Source organism: Aedes aegypti, chromosome 2 (assembly GCF_002204515.2).
Source record: "Aedes aegypti strain LVP_AGWG chromosome 2, AaegL5.0 Primary Assembly, whole genome shotgun sequence".
In the NCBI taxonomy this organism is placed as follows: domain Eukaryota; kingdom Metazoa; phylum Arthropoda; class Insecta; order Diptera; family Culicidae; genus Aedes; species Aedes aegypti.
This window is the reverse complement of record NC_035108.1, coordinates 420,672,512-420,694,184: the sequence shown is the minus strand read 5'-3', so window position 1 is coordinate 420,694,184 and position 21,673 is coordinate 420,672,512. Positions and strand designations below refer to the sequence as shown.

The following is a 21,673-nucleotide window of genomic DNA, read 5'->3' as shown; positions in this document are numbered from 1 at the left end:
TTTAATAACTTGTATTTATATCTCATAAAGCTGAGTATCAGACTCGGTTCCGGTAGAGACGTAACGACAGGAAAATGAAAAATAATAAGAAGAAAAGTATACGTTATCTTATTTTTATTGCTAGCCTCTAAATTCGACATACTGAGTGCTATCAAGGTGAAAAATTCATTCTTCTACCTAAAATCAAGATGGCGTCAAAATCCAACATGTCCAGCAGATTTTATCACTCAAAATAATATTCTTATTCTTTACTCGACTTGAATGAAACACTAATACAGGTATGTTTCGTTTTTATCAACACGATCGGCGATTTTCAGTTGCCAAAAACGGAACCGTGACAAAAACGGAATAATTTTCTTAGACAAAATATTTTACAAATTTGAAATGAAAATTGCAGTTTTGTCAGGATAATATACATTTTCATCATATTAATGCACAGTATTGACGTTTAGGTTCGTAATGAAAGATGACTGCAGATTCCTATCAATCAATATGATTTTGTAATAAATCATTAATAGTTTCAGTTTTCTTAGTTAGAATTTCAATAGAAGTAATATAGAATATTAAAACCATAATCACATAAATATCTTATGCATCACAAGGTACACCATATTTGTAAAAAAAAACTACAAGGAAGTGAGGCAAGCTGATCATTTTTTTAAAGAAAGATCAAACAAGAAACAACTTCTTTTTCTACTGTTCATCCTCATCCTTTTTCTTCTTCTTCTTTTTCTTCTTCTTTATGGCATTAAATCCCAACTGAGAAAGAGCCTTCTTCTCAACTTAGTGTTCTTATATACACTTCCGCAGCTATCAACTGAAAGCTTTTTTTCCAAGGTACCGTAAATCGGGGTGTAGTTGATCAGTGGGGAGAAGTTGATCATTCCCGTACCCTCATGTATAAACTGTCAAGAGAGCTATGATCCGTTTTAAATTATCATAATTTATGTGATGCCGCTTTACCTGATAGCTGCGCTTGATATTCCTAAATTCGGTTTGACATTCAAGATAATTAAACCATGGAAAACAGATCTTTTAAGAAATGTTTGATGAGCTGTTGAAGGGTTCTTCTTCAAACAATCGATTATTGCCAGGTCTGTATAAAGACACCATTTAAATAAACTGTTTCATACATTCCAGATATGTTAAGTGAACCCAGTTTTTAATTAGCATTTAGCATTAAAATTCATTTTCAGAGAAAAAACATGTACATTTAGGCGTTTAATGTGATGTTTTCTGCAATTAACAACATTTAATTCTAAATTTGACCGATTTATCAAAGAATTTTGATTTTTTGAGCTTTGAATCGGATTTTGTGAACTCAAATTTAGTGAATAACATAACTCTTTAATTTATGAAACCTATCGCAGTAATTGATCAACACCACCCCGGAATCAAGAATTCCAATTTTAAAAAATGTTTCTGTTATTACGATAAGATTTTGTCAAAACTCCGTTTGTATAGTTCGATACACATCCATTCTGTACAGGTTTAGCTTTAAGGCCCAAACGCAATGATAACGGAACGGCAACGGAAAGCGGAACCAGTTCGCCAGCATGAACTGTAGCATGGTTCACTTTCGATCGTTGACAGTTCATTTAAGTTGTGATTCATGCTGGTGAACCGGTTCCGCTTGCCGTTGCCGTTCTGCTATCATTGCGTTTAGAACTTTACGTAAGATCACAAATAGACTGGCAATAAACTAACTTTTTTTTTTTTACACTTTAATGCTTCCAGTGGGCTAGTTGCCCTTTGAAGGAAGCACCACACTAGACAACGAACTAGCAACTTAAGTTGTAGTTTTTTGTTGAGTAAAAATAATATTGAATAACTGAGAGAGAGGAGCTGGCTTAGATTGCGAGCTCCCTAAAGTTAAGGGAACCTGTCACCAATTGCCACTGGAAAACCAACACAGTTATTACAGATAATTTTCCAAATCGTTTTCTTCACTCAAACACGTCAGAACATTTGACCAATGCAAGAGTGAAATAATCATGTAAGTCGATCAGCCCGTTCTGGCAACAAAATCTTCTACAGATTGACAACTACTGAAAAACTAAACATTACATATACTTTGCAATTGGATTAAATGGACAAATGCAAAGCATATGTAATGTTTAGTTTTTCGGCTCGGCTGATTAGCCGTAAACCACGAATCATAATTAATTAAAAACAAGTATTCTACTCTTTAATGAATGTTCGAATCCTCTGAGCAGAATCTCAAATAGAGAAACTTTAAAGTAGATGGAGTACCGTGTACCTTTTAATTCCGCTCCTAAATGCTTATCTTTGACAGATACGCGTATTTCGACTACCACTTGCAGTCTTCTTCAGTGTCAGTTACTCGTATCCACTGGTATTCTACAGTATTCTACAAATCGCTTAGTTTTGCTGAACCTTTTCCCCTACCCCTTGGAACAGGATCTAATCAATTGCTGTTTGCTATAATTTGTGCAATGCTATCGAGTTTGAGAAATAGAAGGTAATGTCCAAACTACGACTAGGTCGAAAGTCTTATTAAGAATAAAATAAACTTGATCATACCTCTTGCCGTTGCACACAACATTGAGTTCATTCCCAAGTGCATCCCTTATCAAAAAGAGCTGAACATGTATGAGATCGTCCATTAATCATGTAAGCGGTAATGGGGGAAGGCGGGGAATTTAAGATATCTTAAGTGCCATACAAATTATTTTTTATTTTCATACAAAAATTCATACCATAGGGGGAGTATATATGTCTATCAAATTTACATAGAAAATTCTTTTAAGCCATATTATATGAGAAAAAGGAGAGGTCTCTGTAACTCTCTTAAGTACGTTGTTGCTAGGACGTGGCCAGAGCAACTATCGATTGTTGAAAGATGGGCCAATCTTATCCAACAGAACATGCTACGTTTGAAAACTCTAATTGCATAAGAAAAAGTAAAACCTTATTGAATCGTATAAGACTTGACATCTACCATGTATCGTAGATGCTCAATATTAACAAAATGACGAAAATTCAACTCTGAGGCTATTAAACAGCATTTCAATTACTTCATAATAAGTATTTAGTTTATATTTGAAACATTTTGAAAATTAAAAAAAAAAAAATTTGTGTGTTGATAAAAACGGAATAATTTGTTGACGAAATCGGAACGTGACAAAATCGGAGCGTGACAAAATCGGAACGTGATAAAAACGGAACATACCTGTAGTTGGAAACATGTTTCTTTGTTGTACAAAAAATGATGTTTGCATTGATTGCACTCGCCATATATTGTTTAATATATCCAATAAGACTAGTATATTTTGGTCGGTACTCAAGATTTTCACTTGGTCCACTCTGACTGAACGCATATTTGAATATTTCTGGTCTTTGATGCCCTGACTCTGCAAAACTTTAATTTTCATGCTATCATAATACCACTTATTTCGGTATTGACTATATGGATTATTAAACAATGTACGATACTGGTGTCGAAGGATCTTGATAATCTGTTTATCTTAGAGATGCACCCAGTTTGACCACGCAAGCATTAAATGATTGTTATTTTCCAAGAAATTGTTCAGTCAGAGTGAACCAACTCACTGAACGGTGGTCTTTGGTTCAGTCAGAGCGGACCAAGTACACTTCTTCTTCTTTCTGGCGCTACGTCTCCACTGGGACAGAGCCTGCTTCTCAGATTAGTGTTCTTATGAGCACTTCCACAGTTATTAACTGAGAGCTTTCTTTGCCGATTGACCATTTTTGCATGTGTATATCGTGTGGCAGGTACGAAGATACTCTATGCCCTGGGAATCGAGAAAATTTCCTTTACGAAAAGATCCTCGACCAGCGGGATTCGAACCCACGACCCTAAGCATGGTCTTGTAGAATAGCTGCGCGTTTACCGCTACGGCTATCTGGGCCCCAAGTACACATAGTCCATCAAATAATCGTTGTATCAGAGTTTTGGATTATGATTTTTTATGATTATCACTTCGCATTATATTGTTTGAAAGTAACACAAATATGTGTAGAAATATTGAACCAAAATTTTAACGAGTTACGTTTAACGAACCCATTTTTCTCAAAATATGAAAAATGTCACTTGGTCCACTCTGACTTAACGCCGACCATATATGAATGCGAAAATGGCAACTTTGACCAAGAAAACTCTCAGTTGATAACTGTGGAAGTGCTCATAAGCAGGCTCTGCCCCAGTGAGGATGTAATTCAAAGAAGAAGAAAAAGAAGAAGAAGAAGAACGAGAGTGGGTTTGTGCTTGCGGCTCTCGCGAACTGACTCAAACATTCTCGTTCTAAAAACTCAAAATCCAAACGATAATCAGTGCGCTTCAACATTTGCATTTCATTCTGTACGGCTCAGTGTAAGCATAGTAAAACATTTCACCCACGGATTTTGCACCGACATCGTTTCAAATTATCTTGGTTGCCCCCGCGCGCGTGCATCGTAAGGCTTCCCGTGAAGCTCAGCGTGTAAATCTGTGCTTTTCCGGTCGGCGAACGCCGAGGTGGAAAATGCATATTTCATGCTTCTCGTTTCGTTGCTGCCGGTATCAATGTCAAGATCACAACCGGCTGTCAGGTGGATATTGGCTGAGCGAAATTGGCAGCTGCTGAGATGGGCCATTGACGAAGAAAAACCTCTGGGGGCGCATTAGCGGGTTTAAAATATGGTTTATGTGCATTTCATCCTCGGAATCAACTTTGTGCATTTGCTGAATGTGCTTTGGTTCAAGCTCTTTTTCACTTTTCACGTTTACTTGTTGCATTGAATAACCATAGCTTATCCCAGAAATGTATTTTTTTTTATTACGAAGCTTCTGGTTCTCGTTTCAATAGTAGGCAACGGAGGTTTGTCTTCATTGAAAAGAGAAAATGCGATTTGTACAGTTTGAACATATATTTCACGTTATATCTTCTCATGTAACGACCGAAAACCGTTCAAATTATACCGTTTTATCTCATTTTCCAAACAGATTACATTTTAGATGGCAAGTAGGTTAAAATATTTCACATAAATATGCCATATTATTTCCAGGAAATGGAAATCAATTAAGTAGATGAAAAAACTAAATTCAGTATTATACCATTTAGGGGGAGATCCTCCAGTGCCGGACAGCACCCAATACCGGACAAAGTCGAAACATTGAGAAATCATGGTCCAATCAAGATGGTATATTAGTAGAAAAGAAAGCTTTTATGTAGACTAATGTTTGCGTATAGTAACACATCCTTGAAATATGCATGCCTTTTTAAAAAAGTAGAATAGTTTGAAAATCTTTAAAAAATTGACGTATTCTCTTAATTTTGAGCCTATTTAGTAATTATTTTGAATATGAAAAAAATACTTTGGATCCCGCAAGCATGATCGAACATAATCCTAATTTGATAGTATGAATGTATTTTGTACCATAATTGAACTAAATATGGACAAATTACACATTTGATTAAGCACCTCCTGTCCCTCAGTTTCGGACAGCTTGATTTGTTATATGATTACTTTCATTTTTCATGGGTTCCGCCAATCGTGGTATCAAACATGCAATAAAATTAAGAAGAATGATCATTCAGAACAACATCGTAAAATGTGCTATTTTCAATCATATATGAAAGAGGTTTATGATAGGCATCTGGTAAACTAAGAAAAACTCAAAACATTCTTGTTAATGTTGCAAAAGCATTGAATTGGTAATTATAAACTTTTCCTATAGTGTACACATTCAATGATGTTCAAATTTACAGAAATCGAGGCATTTCCAGATCGTGTCCGGTATTGGGTGCCACCTTTCAAGATTGATCAATAAGGTACTAAAATACATCATTGAAAGGCAATGTAAAAATTAATATTTATATTTTCAAATTTATTTTTGCACACTATACAAATGATAATATTTATCATAAATGGGTAAAACGTACCCATAAAATCTATATTTTTCGAACTACGAATTTAGTTGCTTAAGTGTCCGGTACTGGGGGATCTCCTCCTAATTCCACTAGAGTTTGTATCCTTTGACAGATACGCATATTTCGAAAAAATAAAGAAGAATTCAGAACAAAAATGGTTTTGTTTTAAAATTACCCACATCGTGTTTTGATCCACAAGAGCTTGATTTTGTGCAAAGCGTATTCAATTTGGTGTACCTTCCATAAAGCGTAATATTTTCATGCAGTCTTGAAGTATGCCGTTTCGTAATTGAACGTTGACATGCAAAACAAACCAGGAGGGGAAATCCTATCTAATCAAAAGCCAAAAAGTTCTCTCTTGCAGAAGCGACTACAATCTAATCTCGGTCATTTGTTTGTCCAGCAAGTTGTACTTTGTTTGCAAACTCGATAACCAACTGCCGTCACTCACAGGGCTTCTCCGGTAATTAATTCTAAATTTTTCCGCTTCTCTCTCCCCATCTCTTATCTGTTCCGCAGTGCTCAACTTTTTCCCGGTCCCGGTGGATGACGAGTGTCTTTCGGAGGACGGATTGCGAACCGGCCAGTGCCTGAACACGTACGAGTGCCGCATCCAGGGTGGATCAGCGAGGGGCCAATGTGCGCTCGGTTTCGGTGTTTGCTGCGTCTGTAAGGCTTAATTTAATTCCCCGCTCCGGGCATTGGTCCGGAAATTTAGCGTTTATTTATTCATTTTACTGCCAAACTTTCGGATAAGCTAATTTGCTTTAAATATTTTCGTTTCATTTTTTCTTTCTCACCCTCGCAACAATTTTAGTCACCGCCACGTGCGACCAGGAAATGGCCAACAACATTACGTACTTCGTGTCCCCGAGCTTCCCGGCGCTGCTTCCACGGGACATGTCACTGTGCAAGCTGAAGATCAAGCTGATGAGCGACGAAATCACCCAGCTCAAATTTGATTTCATCCATTTTGCATTGGTAATTGAGCGTAATTAGATTCATTGCGATGAACCTGTTGAGCGGAGCTACGGTGTGTCTGGAACCGTTATTATCGAAACGAAATGTCTAACAATTCTACACTCATCATTCAAAAGATATAGTATTCGAGCATCTTCTTCGTAAGTAAATAAAAAATGAATTTAGAACTATACCAATTGATGCAACTAGAGTTTGTTGTATCCTTTGACAGAGACGCGTATTTCGACTTCAACTGTAAGGCCGTCTTTATTGTCGTTCACTAGATTCGACTAGAGTAAATGGTATAGTACTAAATTCGGTTGTCATTTGCTCACAAGTATTCCAATTAACAGCTCTTAGATTTATCATCATCTTCTTTGTGAATTTGAAAATATTTTTACGATAAAAAAAACTTGATTTGAAGGTTTTGATTTCACTAAAATAGTGTTTATCAACATCATTTCATCATTGCAGCACAACTTAACATAAAAGAAAAAAAGGGTTATATTTAAACGTCTTATCCGAAAATTTTGAAATACCGTAATCCGGGGTAGCAATAAACAGCTTCCGATCGCTTCCGATCCGCAGCCCCTCCTAGTAACAAGTTGGAACATCATTTATCGATAGTATATTTTCAATGCAACATAGTGTCTTTCTTTCATATATTCATGAGCTAATAAAAACAAAGCTTTTAATTAAAATTGATTTTCGTTCATACGTACATTTTTAAACTTTTTGAGAAAATGTTTGTGATGTTATTTGGTTTATTCACAAATTTCATAATGCCAAAAATGGCGATTTTCAACACCCACCCATCCCCTCTTAGCGCTTATTGTATGAACATTCTACAAATTTTGTATGGGCCGTAACATCACATGCGTTCTTCAAATTACCGTTTTGATTTTTATTCGGACACTTAAGGCCTCAGTGAAGTATAAGCGATCGGAAAGCATATAAATCGAAAAATTCTGTACGATACCTGCAAAGACACATTAAAGACCTTCATGTCCCTTGCACTTGCCCAAAATTTTATGGCTCGTGAGGTAATCTAGAATGCCGTGAAAAGTGTACTGCGATCTGTCAAACTTGGGTACCTTTTGCACTACCGAGGGACCAAATGCAGTACTAGAAGTGGTACCCAATCTGAGCCCGAGTGGAACGGACCTGATACCTGTACGCTTCAAAAGCTCTAAACTTTCGAATGGTGAAAGAAGATTTCGATTCAGCAGCTTGAATTCCGTAAAAAATTAGTTGCTTTTCCATGATTCTTTTTTCGGACACAAACTCACTTTTGCATCATATTCCGGACACTTTGATTCAAATAGCGGACAGCTCACGAAAAGCAAAATGGAAATAGTAAATAGTTATTTATGCAACAAGTTGCAAAACGATGATTTTTTCAGCACGAGTTGTACATTTATCCAACGAGGCTCGCCGAGTTGGGTAAATACAACGAGTGCTGAAAAAATCGAGTTTTGCAACGAGTTGCATACAACATTTTTTGCTATTTCGAAAAATGCCGTTTCAACTCGATGAACTCTAAAAGCACAAACAAACAATACAAGAGAACCCACATGGGCATACAGCCATGCGTAGTTTCAATTCAGTATTTTTCAATCACGTAGGCTGTGACACAATAGTACCCATGAATGTCACAATTCTTCTCGTTCCCATCGGTATCATGTAGATCTATATTCCCTATTAGATGAATGAACAGGTAAGAAAGCACAGTGGCTACAAATGCTGGACGATCCGACCCCACATCAGTATCGCCAACTTGTGTCGGAGCCTGATCGCACAACGGATGTACTGCCCATAACTGCATATTTGTAACATTCGACAAAAGTAGGCATTGAGTAAATGGGATACCAAGTTTGTATTTTACTGCAGTATAGGAGGAAACTAAAATTTCAAAAAATCATTAAGAATTCAAAAGAGCTTATTTGAGGCTGAAATTTTGTACAACTCATACCGCATATTGGGTGAATAGACAGAAAAAAATTCTGATAGAAATTTCGTTGCTACTACATTATGAGGCTCATGTATAATCTCAATGTGACTGTTATGCGGTTACATTTGCCAGTGTGACAAAACAACTTGGTATTTTTTTCGAATTTTCTAGAACATACTCACAGATTTTAGTAAGTTGATCGAAAGTATTTATCATTTGATGACTCTCCCCGGTATTAACTCCAATTTGTCAAAAATGTCGAATGTGACTGTCATGCAGTTATGGGCAGTGTAGACTCTAGTCAAGTAACTCGCCGTGTTCTGAACAAACTCAAGAATCAGATGCAATTGTGCTTTTTATGTGCGGCATATAAGGCAAGTCCGAGTTGGTGAGGTGTCGACTCGCTTCCATTTGATTAACATTAGTCGCATCACGTCACCCGAGGTGAGAACGACTCGTCTCGACTCACACGCCGCGCACTATAAGCATGGCATGAAGAGACTAGGACACTGGGTTGTTCGGTTGACGCCTACCAAAACAGTACTGAAAAGTGCTACTTTTCAGCACCGAAAAGAGTGCTGAAAAGTAGCACTTTCCAGCACTGTTTTATTTGGTAGGAAAAGTAAGCCGTTATGTTGATCAACTTCTCAATGAAAAGTTGATTGATTTGCAACGGAATAGCAAAAATTATATATTGAACTCGCCCAGCCGTTAGAGGAACGTCAAAACTAAATGTGTATAATAAATTTCCATGGATTGCTATGAAAAATGCTTATTAAAACGACCCTGAAAGTTGGAAAATTTTGAAACATTTCAAGTGAAACCTTTCCCATACAAAGTAGAGTGTCCGGAATTTGAATCAAAACGGTATGTTAGCAAGGAAAATGAGGTTTTTACTAATCATGGCAACGCCAAAAACTATTCCGTTGTCAAAATTTTCATAAATATTTTAAATCGACCAAGCTGACTAACCACTATGAAGAATGCAGAATTTGCTTAGGAAATTTCCTACCTGTAGGCGTTTGCTTTGTTCAAGGTGTTTTTATTTTTCAAATACATAACTTTTAAAGTAAATGATTTGTAAGAGTTTGGCTTCCGTATTCGGCTTCAGGAGCCAAGATTTTAGTAGGTAACGTCATATTCAATATTACCGATCGTTGTTACTTGGGAGATCAATTATGAGCATGAGCATTAGCATGAGCATAGATGACCGTACAATTCGTAGTTGCTACTTGGTGATTGATCAGAGCAATCGAAGTTGCACAGGCGATTTAATGAATGGGTTTGGGATTAGCTTACCGTTCATCAATGTGCATAAAACGAGCGCTCAAATTTTACAAGCCAATAGCGCCACGTCCTTACGGTCATCGAAGAAGAGAAGGAATGTTAGTTAGAACTGTTACCTCTTCACCTCCACAGTTGTCATGGAAAGGTTATTAATGTTATGGGATAAGTAGAGATCTGGAAGTCACCAGTGTTTGGTGATGCGATCCATGATTGAATCACGCCTAACCGAATTCGCGATATAATTAGCTAATCGCATTGTACGCCAAACAAGTGTTCATTACTCGCCCACACAAGAGCATGCAACGCGATCAATAGATCAAACACTTCTAACGATCCGTTCGATCCTGCCCTCATCGCCCGCTCTCGCAGGAGCAACCGTCAAGGTCGAAGAATCAAACACTACTAACGATCCGCGGCACTTTTTCCCTTCGCTACGCAACGACGCGCGACATGTTTGATCCTCTGAAGAAACTCCGAAAGCGTCTCCGGAGAAACTTCGAAAGCTTTTCTGGAGAAGCTCCGGTTTCTGAAGCGTTACTTGAGAAACTCCGGAGGCGTTTCTGGAGAAATTCTGAAGAAATTCTCCTCCAGAAGCGTTTTTAGAGAAACTCCGGAGGCGTTCCTGGAGAAACTCTGGAGGCGTTTATGGAGAAAATCTGGACCTATTTTCTGGAGAAATTCCGGAAGCGTCTTTAGTGAAACTTTGGATTCGATTCTGGAGAAACTCTGGAAGCATTTCTGGCGAAACTCCGGAGGCGTTTCTGGAGAAATTCCGGAGGTGTTTGTGGAAAAAATCCAAGGCGTTCTTGGAGAAACTTTGAATGCGTTTCTGGAGAAACTCCGGAGGCGATTCTGGAGAAACTATAGAGGTTTTACCGTAGAAACTCCGGAGGCGTGTCTGGAGAAACTCCGGATACATTTATGGTGAAACTCTGGAAGCGTTTCTAGAGAAACTCCGGAAGCATTTCTGGAGAAACTGCAGGCGTTTCTATAGAAATTCTGAGGGCGTTTCTGGAGTAATTCTGGAGGCATTTATGGAGAAACTCCGGATACTTTCCTGGAAAAACTCTGGATGCGTTTCTGGATAATCTCCGAAGGCGTTTCTGAAGAAACAACGGAGGCATTTCGGAGAAACTCCGGTGGCATTTCTGGAAAAAAACTCCGGAATAAATGCTCCGGAACTCCGGAGAAATTCCTGGAGAAACTATGGTGGATATTACCAGTGAAGCTTTCAAAGAATTTCTGATGGAACCGTGAGAGAAATTTCGGAGGAACTCCGAAAAATTTTCCGGAGGAATTCCGAAAAAATCCTGGAGTGACTCTAGACAAAATCCTAGAGATACTCTGAAGGAATTTATGAAGAAACTCCAGTGCAATTCCTGGAGGAACTCTGATGGTGTTCCTGGAGGAACTCTTGAGTTGCCCCTCGAGAAAATCAATGCTTTTCTGAAGAAACTCCTGAAACTCCTGGAGTAACTCCGAAAGCTTTTCTAGAGAAGCTTCAGTGGCTTTTCTGAAGAAAGTCTGGAGACTTTTGTGGAGAAATTCCGGAGGCGTTTCCGGAGAAACTCCATGGGCGTTCTTAGAGAATCCTCGGTTGTGTTTCTGGAGAAACCTAGGATGCGTTTCTGGAGAAACTCCGGAGGCGTTCCTGGAGAAACTATGGAGGCTTTTCTTGAGAAACTCCGGAAGCGTTTCTGGAGACGTTTCTGAAGAAATTCCAGAGACCTTCTTGGAGAAGCTTCAGATGCGTTTCTGGAGAAACTCCAGAAGCATTTCTTGAGAAATTCTGGAGGAGATTTTGGGGAACCCTGTTTCTGGAGAAAATCTGGAGGCATTTCTCCAGAGGTGTTTCTGGAGAAAATCCGGAGCATTGGAGAAACTTTGAAAGCGTTTGTTGAGAAACTCCGGAGGCGTTGCTGGAGACGTTTCTGAAGAAATTCCAGAGACCTTCTTGGAGAAGCTTCAGATGCGTTTCTGGAGAAACTCCAGAAGCATTTCTTGAGAAATTCTGGAGGAGATTTTGGGGAACCCTGTTTCTGGAGAAAATCTGGAGGCATTTCTCTAGAAACTATGGAGGCTTTTCTGGAGAAACTCCGGAGCCGTTTCTGGAGAAATTCCGGAGGCGTTTCTGTAGGAAATCCAGGTTAATTCCTCGAGGAACTCTGGAGAAATAAGTAGACAAACTATTGGGGAAATTTGAAGGAATTTCAAATGGATTCGGAAGAACATTCCAGAGCAATTTTTGGAAGAATTCGCGGTGTAAATTTTTATATCCTGAAAGTAAAGAATAAAATAATATGTTAATCAGTCCACAGTTCGGGAAGTCTCCCTTTCAGCTTACGGCAGCCAGTATTTATAGCTCAGAAATCCCGTAGGTACGAACAAGTAAAAGGTACCAGAGTCAAAAGGAATATCACTTGAGATAGGTAGACATGACATAAATCTGGGAGAAATTCTGAGGAATTGCTTGATGAAATCCAGATGAATTGCTAGAGGAAATCCAGAACAATTTTTGGAGGATCCTAATAAAGTTTCTGGAGGAACTCCATAAGAAATACGCGAAAAACTCTGGAGGAATTCCCGGAGGATGTCTAGAGAAATTCCTTTGAACTTTGGAGGGATTCCTGGTGAAAATGTAGGGAATTTGTCGAATTAACTCCACAAGAATTTCTAGTGGATAATTCTTCTGGATAATTCCTGGATAAATTCCCCGGAGTAGTTGGTGGAGGAATCCTGGATATTATTAGAGGAATTTCGGGAGGAAATTCCCGGAGCAGTTACGGGAAGAAATTCCTTCATGAGTTGATATTGGAAGTCTCCTGAGGAATTCCTGGACAAAATCTTTTGGGGATCTGTTTTGATGAATCCTTGAAATTCTTGGAGGAAATCCCCAGAGGATTTCTTGGAGGAATTTCTTGAGGAAATTTCTGGAGAAAATCTCTCTAAAAAATTCCCGGTTGATATTTTAGTGAAATCCCCGAAAGAATTTCTGGACGAAGTCCCCGGAGGAATTGCTAATGAAAATTTTCTGATGAATTTCTGGAAAAAAAAAGCTCGAGGGCATAACACTGTTGTGACGAACCGATGTGCCGATTCATATCCGATGTTTTCTGTATCAATTGGCAAATGGATATGATTGACGGATACTACAATCCCCGGAGGAATCCTTGACATTTCTAGAGAAATTCTTGATGCTAGTACCAAAAGAATAGGATGGAATCTCCGGATAAATTTTCTGACAAACTCACCGAAGTATAAATACTTAAATTATCAGAAATGGGGAGACTGCCAGCGATCTTATAATACTGTGCAAGAATCACCCGGAATGCGACTTACTTCACCGGAGATCTAACACTGACTATTTTGGAACATGGGACAATTATGCGTATAAAGGCAGTGCGGCTGTCATCAACTGATTCCCAAGACAGCCTTTTAAATGAACTATCCGTGACAGCCTACTATGAGATGGTCATGCGACATGCAACTATGTCGTTTTGTACAACACAGGCAGTTCTATCATATTGTGTTCGTTATCCGATGACTAGCTGGATATCTACCACTACTTTTCTATTATTCTATTCGTTCATTGCCAGAGACGTACAACATACCGTTTCCCTACGCTTCCATTCTTCCATTATCATAGCACGCTTTGTAACGGTCAGCCTTCTTCCCTTTTAGCCCCCTCTAGCACTAAACCGAATAGCGACACATTAATTTCATTAAAGATCCACTGATCAAACGAACTTCATGTCACATCTACTTTCTACACAACACCACGGCGCGAAACAAATGCTGGCCACTCTTGCCTCTTCCACAGATCAGTTCAAAGTGATCTTCTCAGACTTGTGATTCCTCAGATCGGGCGTCATAATTTGGTTTCGTCACCGGAAATCACGAAGGTTAGTGCGGACAAAATGATGGGAGGAAAGGAATCGGGAAAAGGTCAATAAATCCTCAAAGGATTCTCAACGGGTCGGTGTACGCTGGCGATAGCGTGCAAAGCGAGAAACCCAGCATATTTGCAACCGTTTCCGATTGGATATTTGGCGCGCTTTGCAGTGGGAAATCCAGCGGAGTGTGGTAGAATGAGCTAAAATGATAAATTTTTATATAACGCAGCGTAACAAAAATGACATTATTGCGTGTCTCAAGGATCAAATTATGTGTCTCTAGTAGATTTGGGATTGCTGAATCTGGTCCCATTCTCAGAAATGTTCCAGCACGTCACAATTTTTAGCTACAGGTCGCCAAAGTTATATAAAACACTGGTTTTATTCATGTTTACATGAAATTTAAAGTACAATTTATCATACTTTTTTGTAATCTAATCCACCAAACATGCAAAATAGAACTTGAACTTTCATTTCAGACATAATTTGATTGAAATTGCGTGATTAAATTTCGATTAAACCGATTTTTTTTAACATGCTTGTAGTCTCCATACAAAATTCTTCGTTTCTTCTATATGGCAAAATGCAAAAATTCTCTAAACCATCAAAAAATAACTTTTCCGTATCGAAAGTAATACAAACTTTGATGATAAGTATTGTTATACACATAAAGTTTGAATTCTGTGGCAAATTTAGCCAATATATTACCTTACAAGCTGGCAAATTTGCATGCAAGTTGGCTGAAATAGTCATTTTTTGCATTTTCAACAGTCAACATCTCAACAACTAGACGTGCTATGATATTTCTAAAAACGGCAATGGACTCAGCAACCCTTAATTAAGTGAATAGCGGTATTTTGGTGCTGGAGACAAAAACGTGTTCCGCAGTGTAACTGCTCCAATATTTTATATGTGCAGTATTCTATTCGTAGTTTGATAATAATTTCAACAAAGAATAATATTTATGAAAAAGAACTTAACAACACGCTCGTTAGGGCTCATGTACAAATTATGTCACGCTCCAAGGGGAGGAGGAGGTCAAGCTTATTGTGGCAAGCCTTACATGATTGCCTGTGGGCTCATACAAAAACATGACAAAGGGGACAGGAGGTCTAAAAATTTAAAATTTAGCGTAATATAACTTGTGTACCATCCCTTACAGCCTTCCCCTATTCTTGATACATAAGCAAAAGCTTCTCTGCCATAAAATTGCCTTAATTCCCAATACCCATATGCTTCCGCATGAAATGGTGTAGATGCAGGATTATATTCGGTCTGCTGCAGGTCAGTTCTAAGTGCAACATCAATTCCTCGTTTCTCCTCTCATTGGTCTGCATTCAGCCTCCTGACACCGCCCATACAATTCCATTGAAAAGTAACGAGCAAACATATCTGGTTCCCACTGGGAAATGGTTCCCACTGACAGCTCAATGTTTGTAAACAAATAACCGTTTGAGGATTAACAATTGATGATGGCGAAACCTTCTTCTCTGAAAAAAATCTTTTTCCGCAAAACAACAGTTATTCGAACAAACAAACGGTTGCAAACTATTGGATTGCAGTACAGCAAGTCGATTTGTGTTGATGTGATTAGCTAGAAACACATTATAGTATTGGAGGAAAAATTCCCTAATATGATTAGGCCAATGTATGTTGTTGCTCTTGAGTTTGATGCTGACCACGAAAACATGGCTGCCTAGCACCGGGTTGTCTGCATTCTATCGTGGCAGGAGCCATTGTTTCCTTAAAAAAGAGAAGATTCCCAGCATTTACATACTTAGGGTGTCTGCTAGTCTCAAGTATTCTGGTTTGATTGGTTCTTTGTGTAAGTGTAGCTGATCTGGTAATACTGGAGTAGCAACCACTGGCGGCCAATCAAGCTCAAGGTCAGGTATTAGGTATGAAAAAAACTTTCAAATAGGATGAGTTGTTTCCAAGAAATCTGTAATTTTCAGCATCTTTTCAAGACCAAAGTGCTACCAGAGAAAATTCTGTAGCCTAATAAGAATGTTTGGAGAACTTTTGAAAAAATGATGCAGAAATATAGAAAACCATCCATGTGCATTATTTTTGGCAAAATATTCAGCATGGAATCATGTAAACTGAGTTATCTTGTTTTCAATTTCACTTTCAAGATGCAAGAAAGCATGTAATATTGGCGAATGTTGGATGAAAGATCATGGATCGTCATGCACTCAAGATTGCAAGCTTTTTCGAATGCAATGAGATAGTTTACATTGTTTGTCGTTAAACATTCAGTTATAACTCGTTTGACATGATCATCATAGAAGTTTACGTGCCATGTGAATTTAAGATTTTTTTTGCTGTGTAATTTCAAAATTACAGAAAAGGTGCTTGGATAACACATCTCTTCAATGGTTGATGTAGATACGATGGTTACCTTAAAATCAAGACTAATTGAAATTTCCTTGTTAAATATTTTAAAACTCTTGGAGGAGATGCTCGAACGCCATATTTTTCGTATTGTGGGTATCCACTTAGTGCACATTTATTTCCGTTAATATAGGATCCAGCCACACCGCGTCTATACTGACCGCTTTGTTTGTTTGCTTTCATTCCACAGGGACAACCGAATCGACGGACGGGAATTTGCGATGGCGATGTGTTCAAACTAATTGGGGGAGTGTTACCGTTTGACCTGTGCGGTCAAAACAGTGGACAGCATCTGTACTACGACCTGAACCCGAAGAGTCGGGCGGACGAGGAGATTGAACTGTTCATGAACTTTTCGCCGCGGTCTTTCACACAACGGCTGTGGGAAATTAAGATTACGCAGATACCGTTCAGTCAACGGGCACCGAGTGGATGTATGCAGTATTACACGGGGCTGGAAGGAGTTATACAAACGTTTAATTTTGCGGAAAATGGAAGACATTTGGCGAATCACAATTACCGAGCGTGCATACGGCAGGAGAAAGGCATGTGTTCGGTTGCTTACGAGCCGTGTGATGATCAATCCTTCAGGATAGGAAATCCTCTATCGGATGCCGGTGGAAGCTCCCCAGGTGGTGGTTTTCCTGGAGGGTCGTCAGGCGGGCCTGGTGGTTCAGCTGGACCAGGTGGGACTCTTGGTGGACCTGGTGGAACGGGAACGTTTTCGGATCCGGCAATAGCAAGTGATCCACTAGCTCCGGTAGCTGACATTCCTGTTGTTGATGACTTGGTGCCCGCAGCAGATGGTGAGGGCAGTCCAGGATTGTTGGATTCACCAGCAGATGATGCAGTGGCCGCAGACGAACCGGAAGTAGCTGCAGATGAACCGGCAGCAGACGAACCAGTAGCGGATGAGCCAGCGGCAGATGAACCACAGGCAGACGATCCGGATGCTGCCGACGAAGGTTCTGGAGGGGGTGGTGGTGGCTTCTTCGACAGTTTCTTCCCGTCGTTCTTTTCGCGAAGCATTTTCGATTCGTATCGCAGCTTCGAAGGATCTCATCGGCAAGGCCGACAATACGGCGGTTATTCACGGCAGTTTATTTCCAACTGTCGGGACCGCATCACCCTTCCTTGTATAGTAGAAGATTTCATCGGCGCTGGGATGGGTGACTTGCCCAGCTGTATTCCGGTGCATTGTGGGAATTCACTTTGTCCGTTGGGGGTGTCTCCATGTCGGGTGGAAACTTCGGTGACCCCGTTCGGGTTGGGGATTCATTTTGGGGAAGGCACGGACAAGGGAAGTCCAGAGGATAACATTGGAGCCTGTTTGAGGTACAATCAACTTCCGTGTGCAGGGTAGATGGGTTTAGTGATAGGAATAACGAGTGTGTGCGTGTATATTTATTAGCTGTGAGTGCTTGCCAGTAATTAAATGTGTAAAATCTGCTTTCAATTGTGTTTCATATGAATATCCGAAAATCGAATTGTGCTCGAAGGAACTGATAAAAGCAAATATTTTATTTCATCTGTTGCCTCTAAGAATCGGCATTTTTTTTATACAAACAGCGAGCATGAGCAATTTTTGAAGAAATTTTTGGAGTTACAACAAATCTATACTTTTCTGACAGGGGTGTCTTACTATAGGCGAAAACACAAAAGGAGGATATTTTTATAGCAGGACCATTTCTAAGGATCCCGGAAATCTCTAACTGAGTACATCTTTAAAAATTGTTCTACAGATTCCTTTACAAAATCTCTTGGAACTTTTATATTAGTTTTTTTTTGTGCGTTTCTCGGACATATTTTCGCGACTTCATGCATGGATAATTCCAAAGAGTTTTCAAGATATCCAGTGATATTTCAGAAAACACTTTTCGGAATTTACTATACAAATTTTTCAGATTCTTGCAAAAGTCCCACGTTTTACTCCAAATTTTATGGGTGAAAGAAGTGAGTGAATTACACCAAAAATATCTTTAGATATTTCATCTGAAATTGATTCATCATCCAATAGACAGCACTCTGCGGGTATCAAAGTTACATCATCTTTATCATCCTAGTCAAAAAACTCACGGGTTCTCTCACATTCTGAGCAATCCATAGTTTTTGACACACGCCTGGGTTATTGCTCTGCAGGAAGTGCATCGTATGTCAACTACCGCTATTAACCACTCCCTCCTCTAGAACCTTGACTGCACCTTGGAAAATTCATTGCGCACCATCAAATCTGTTAGGAAAGATCAACGGTGAACAGCTAGCCTTAACGCTCTAGACTAGGCGATATAGACATGTTATCCTTAAAGACGGTCCATCCAGCTTCTACAACGGCCGTGTCGCTTCGTCCATAGATTCATCAATGGCAAGTCGCTTCATGGCTTACAAGTTCCTATGGCAAGCTTGCGCCGACTTGCATGGTAACGATCATTATCCGATTCGGAATTCTGCAGCGGCCATGTCCCTGCCAATCACCAGACGCCCCCAGGTGGTGTAACGATCGGGCGGGATGGCAAATCTACCAATCAAACATCAATCACCTTTTCGAATTAGAAGAATCTGTTCCTTTAGCTAGCTTTTCCAATGTTATTACAAAGCTGCCTCAGCCATCCCAAAAAGCAGCAGCAAAAGAAAGGAATGCTCTTCGCTGGTGGTCTGATGACATCCGCTCTATTGTTATAGCACGCCGGAAAACCCTAAGGCTCCCCATCGACTATCGGGAGAAAGAAGATAATCTCAGGATTTACCGAACTGTCAACATAAAACGTCGTTTCACCATAAGGTCAGCTAAGCGGTTATCATGGGAAGAATTTATTGGTTCCATAATTTTTCCAAAATCTCGGCAGATTCATGGGGAAGATTACCGCCCTAAGCGATAAAAAAAATCATTCCGATTTCCCTGGACATCCAAGGGTCAACAATCACCGAGTCTTTTGCGGTTGTCGAAACCCTGGGAAACTTTGGTAGTCTAGTGACTTCAAGGATCCAGCTTTCCGCCGAAAAATCATTAACAACCAATCCATATTATCCAATTTCGTGATTGCAGAGGACCATGACGCCTCTCCTCGTTGAACTGCTCCTCATCCATGCGAGAGCTCAACTTTGCCCTCGGTTCTGGTTCCGGTAAATCAGCCAGCCCTGATGGGAACGGCTACCCCCATACATACAAAAACCTTCCCCTCGAAGGTGAAGCGAAAGTGTTATTCAAAAGAATTGTAGATGTTATTCAACAAGAATCCTCGAAAGATCAGAAGATTCATAGAAAGATTTCCGAAAGAATCTCAAAGGTAATTTTTAAGAGTCCAAGAGGGCTACCCGGAAGTTTTCTTAAGGAATTTCCATTTGAATTCATGAGGAATTTTCAGAAGATTTCACCAAGGATTTAAGAAAATCTGAAAGGAAATTCACTGCTGAATCACGAAAAAAAAATCAAGAACACTTTCCGAAAAATTTCCGGGAGAATGGCAGAGCGACTGTTCCAGAATTTCAAAAGTTATTTTTTCAATGAAAAATTTTAAAGCAGCACAGGATTTTCAAACAATTTCAGAGGAATTTTCGGATAAATTTTAGAGAAATTTCCTAAGAAAATCGGATGGATCCTTGAAAAATATTTTCAAATGAATCTTTGGGAGGTATCTGGAGAGTTTCAGAAGAATGGCAGAGCAATCGAAGATATAACTTTAGACATTTGGAAAGAATTTCCAAAGAATCCGAGAGGATTTTTTTTGGGAGAATCCCATAGGAATTACAGTTAGAATGCAGTTTGACGAAAATACATTTTTCTCGGTTTCCATGCAAGATACCTTATTTCGAAAATAGAGGGCATTAGAGTGCAGCCAGATGCGAATCAAATGCGTCACTTCCGAAGTTACCTTACTTTGCATAAATGCTGAGAAAAATCCAACTTCGGCGAAAAAACGATTTTACCTTTTGACCGCGCTGACAATATTTATTTCCGTGCACGCGCTTGAGGAATTAATATGGTCATGGTGCAACAACTGCGCTACATTCGATAAATTCCTGTGCAACAAAAATGGTCGGTGCTATTCGTTAAACTCACTCATCAAAGCCATTTTGGTGAATATAACAACACAGCTACTATCTCCGGCTCACTACCATCAACCCACGCCAACGCTGCCTGTGCAGAAACAGGTACTCTTTCGTTCCGCCATTTCGCATAAATACGTTTTGCATAAGGACGATTCACATTTACCTGGGTTCGTCCTGGGCATTGGGTATCCAAGGAAGTTTGCGTGCAACTTTGATGGCAGATTCTTTCGCCAAGAGTGTGAACAATGTGGTGTACACAATTGAGTAGAACATGTAACTGGCACTGCCCTTTTATTATTTGTGTCCATCGTCCAACGTAAAAAACCCACAATGGTGAGACCCAATAGTTGAGCTCAAAGGCTTGCCACTCTGACCATCCTTCTTTACTCTTTTTTGTGGGATGTCCATCTGGTATTCCCAGTCAGATGAAGAACTAGGAATAGGACAATGTGATACAATTCACTTGAATGAAGAATTATAAAAAAATTAAGTTTCTCCATGTTTTCTTTTCACGCACTTCTTAAAGGAATTCTCCAGAAACTTTTCTAGTTACTGTTATTTGTGAAGTCTGATCATTCACCTCTGGGAAAGAAATCCTTGTAATTTCACAATTTATTTTAATAAAAGGATTCTTCTAAAAATTAATTAGGAATTTCATCTGTCATTTCTATGAGTCCTCTAGCAATTCATCAGGGTTTTTTTTCAGAAATTCCTTCCAAGATTTGCTACTTGCTGTAAATTTTAAATAAAAAATTAACTTCACAAACATAAAAAGCATGCATATCGAAACAGTTATTCTTCCAATGATTTCAAATTATTTCGAAACAATTCCACCAAAAATCCACCAGTGATTTTTAAAAGAATTTCTGCGTGATATTGACCTTGGTATTTTTTCATTAGATTTCATTATAAAATCCTTCATCAATCTCCTCAGGACATCCACAAATAATTACTGAAAGATCCTTCGAAATTGTTGAAAGAATTCTTGTAGTAATCTGTGGTAGTATGCCAGGAGAAATTCTTGATGTACTTACTTGTAAATTCCTTAACGTTTTGTACCTTCTTGTTCGGCTCTCAATGCTTATTTTTCTCTTCTTCAATGCAAGTTGCCGATAAGGAGTGTATTGAAAAGTAGTCACAAACATTCAAAAGGGTATATCTCAGAGTTTATCTTTTTAAAAGCTTTTTTCACCCAAATCTTCATCATGTCATCAAGTTTTGAAGCAACTAAAAAACTATTGGATAAT

General features: G+C 39.1%; 1 protein-coding gene across 3 annotated transcripts in view; it reads left to right on the top strand.

Moving 5' to 3' along the window:
• Positions 1 to 17,828, top strand: part of LOC5568794 — a 46,312-nt gene extending 28,484 nt beyond the window's left edge. For all 3 annotated transcript variants that reach the window (XM_021847474.1, XM_001658110.2, XM_021847473.1), the window contains exons 3-5: positions 6,414 to 6,563; positions 6,712 to 6,875; positions 16,570 to 17,828. In XM_021847474.1, coding sequence (XP_021703166.1) covers positions 6,414 to 6,563; positions 6,712 to 6,875; positions 16,570 to 17,742 — 1,487 coding nt within the window. In that variant the 3' untranslated portion in view covers positions 17,743 to 17,828. The remainder of the gene's footprint in view (positions 1 to 6,413; positions 6,564 to 6,711; positions 6,876 to 16,569) is intronic.
• Positions 17,829 to 21,673: the final 3,845 nt, after the last annotated feature.